This window comes from Tupaia chinensis, unplaced genomic scaffold (genome assembly GCF_000334495.1).
Source record: "Tupaia chinensis unplaced genomic scaffold, TupChi_1.0 Scaffold144019_1, whole genome shotgun sequence".
Lineage (NCBI taxonomy): Eukaryota > Metazoa > Chordata > Mammalia > Scandentia > Tupaiidae > Tupaia > Tupaia belangeri.
Window position 1 is genome coordinate 50,878 of NW_006203871.1, and position 1,003 is coordinate 51,880.

The 1,003-nt window shown below is 58.8% G+C and overlaps 1 protein-coding gene across 1 annotated transcript in view; it reads right to left on the minus strand.

Moving 5' to 3' along the window:
- Positions 1-415: 415 nt before the first annotated feature.
- TOLLIP (toll interacting protein) overlaps positions 416-1,003 on the minus strand; it is a gene marked incomplete at its 5' end in the record, with an annotated part of 18,241 nt that continues 17,653 nt past the window's right edge. The window contains 1 exon segment of the mRNA XM_027767209.1: positions 416-1,003. This exon segment is cut by the window's right edge and continues 2 nt beyond it. Within this exon segment, the coding sequence (XP_027623010.1) occupies positions 792-1,003 (212 nt within the window).

Genomic DNA, 1,003 nt, shown 5'->3' on the forward strand with positions numbered 1-1,003 from the left:
AATTGGCGGGCCCCAGCCAGCGAGGGTGGCTTTGCTTCTGACGCCCACTGGCCAGCGACAGGCAGAGCCCAGATGATCACGCTGAGCTTCCTTCCGCACACCAGGGCTGGATGCATCCCATGTTCATGCTGCAATCCGTCACCGAGGCCTGGCCATATAGGCCAGATAAGCTAGGCACAAGGTTAGTCCTGCAGCTGCTGCTCACCAGAGAGCTGGGGCTCAGCATGCCGAGGCTGGACAACACTGGGGAGCAGCTGGGCTCTCAAAGAACGGTGGGGACAGAAAGGAGCCTGCAGCTGGGAAGTTCTAGAAGTAACCCAGGAACCAGTGTGTGTGGACTCTCTGTGCCTTAAGTTAATAGGTCTACCCTGGTTAAGTCATATAACTCATTAATCAAACCAGAAACATGCTCAGCCATGTCTAACGCCTGGCAGAGGCAGCTGCTGTTCTACCACAAGCACATTTTCCAGAGCAGTGTGAGAAGAGGGGGAGACATGGCCTCAGAGGCAGGCAGGGGAGTCCGTGCAGGGAGGTGGCTCCATGTCCCTCATCTCCCAACACGAGGCAAGGAGGGGCCCACCCCCTCTGGGACTGATGATCAAGAAGGGCTGCCAGGAACCAAAGACCCACATGCATCCTGAGCACAGGGCGTAGATGGGGACACAGACGTTCGAGGAAGGGGCTACATGGGTGCTCTTTCCGAGAATCTCATTGGGATGGTGCTCCCTGGGGAGCCCTGGGTTGGCAAGTCCAAAGAGCCAGTGGCAGTGACCGCAGCACGGGGAGGCCGCCTACGACTCTTCACCCATCTGCAGCAGAGAGTTGATGGCAGCGTCCTTGTTTCCTCTCTGGGCTTCCAGGACGGAACGGATCACTTCCCTGTCCATGTTGGGGAACATGTCCTGGATGGCTTTCAGATCTTCCTCGCTGCAGCGGGGTGGGGCGCTCACACCTGGCGGGGGCATGGCCACGGGGACCATGCCAGGGCTGCAGACAGCAGGCA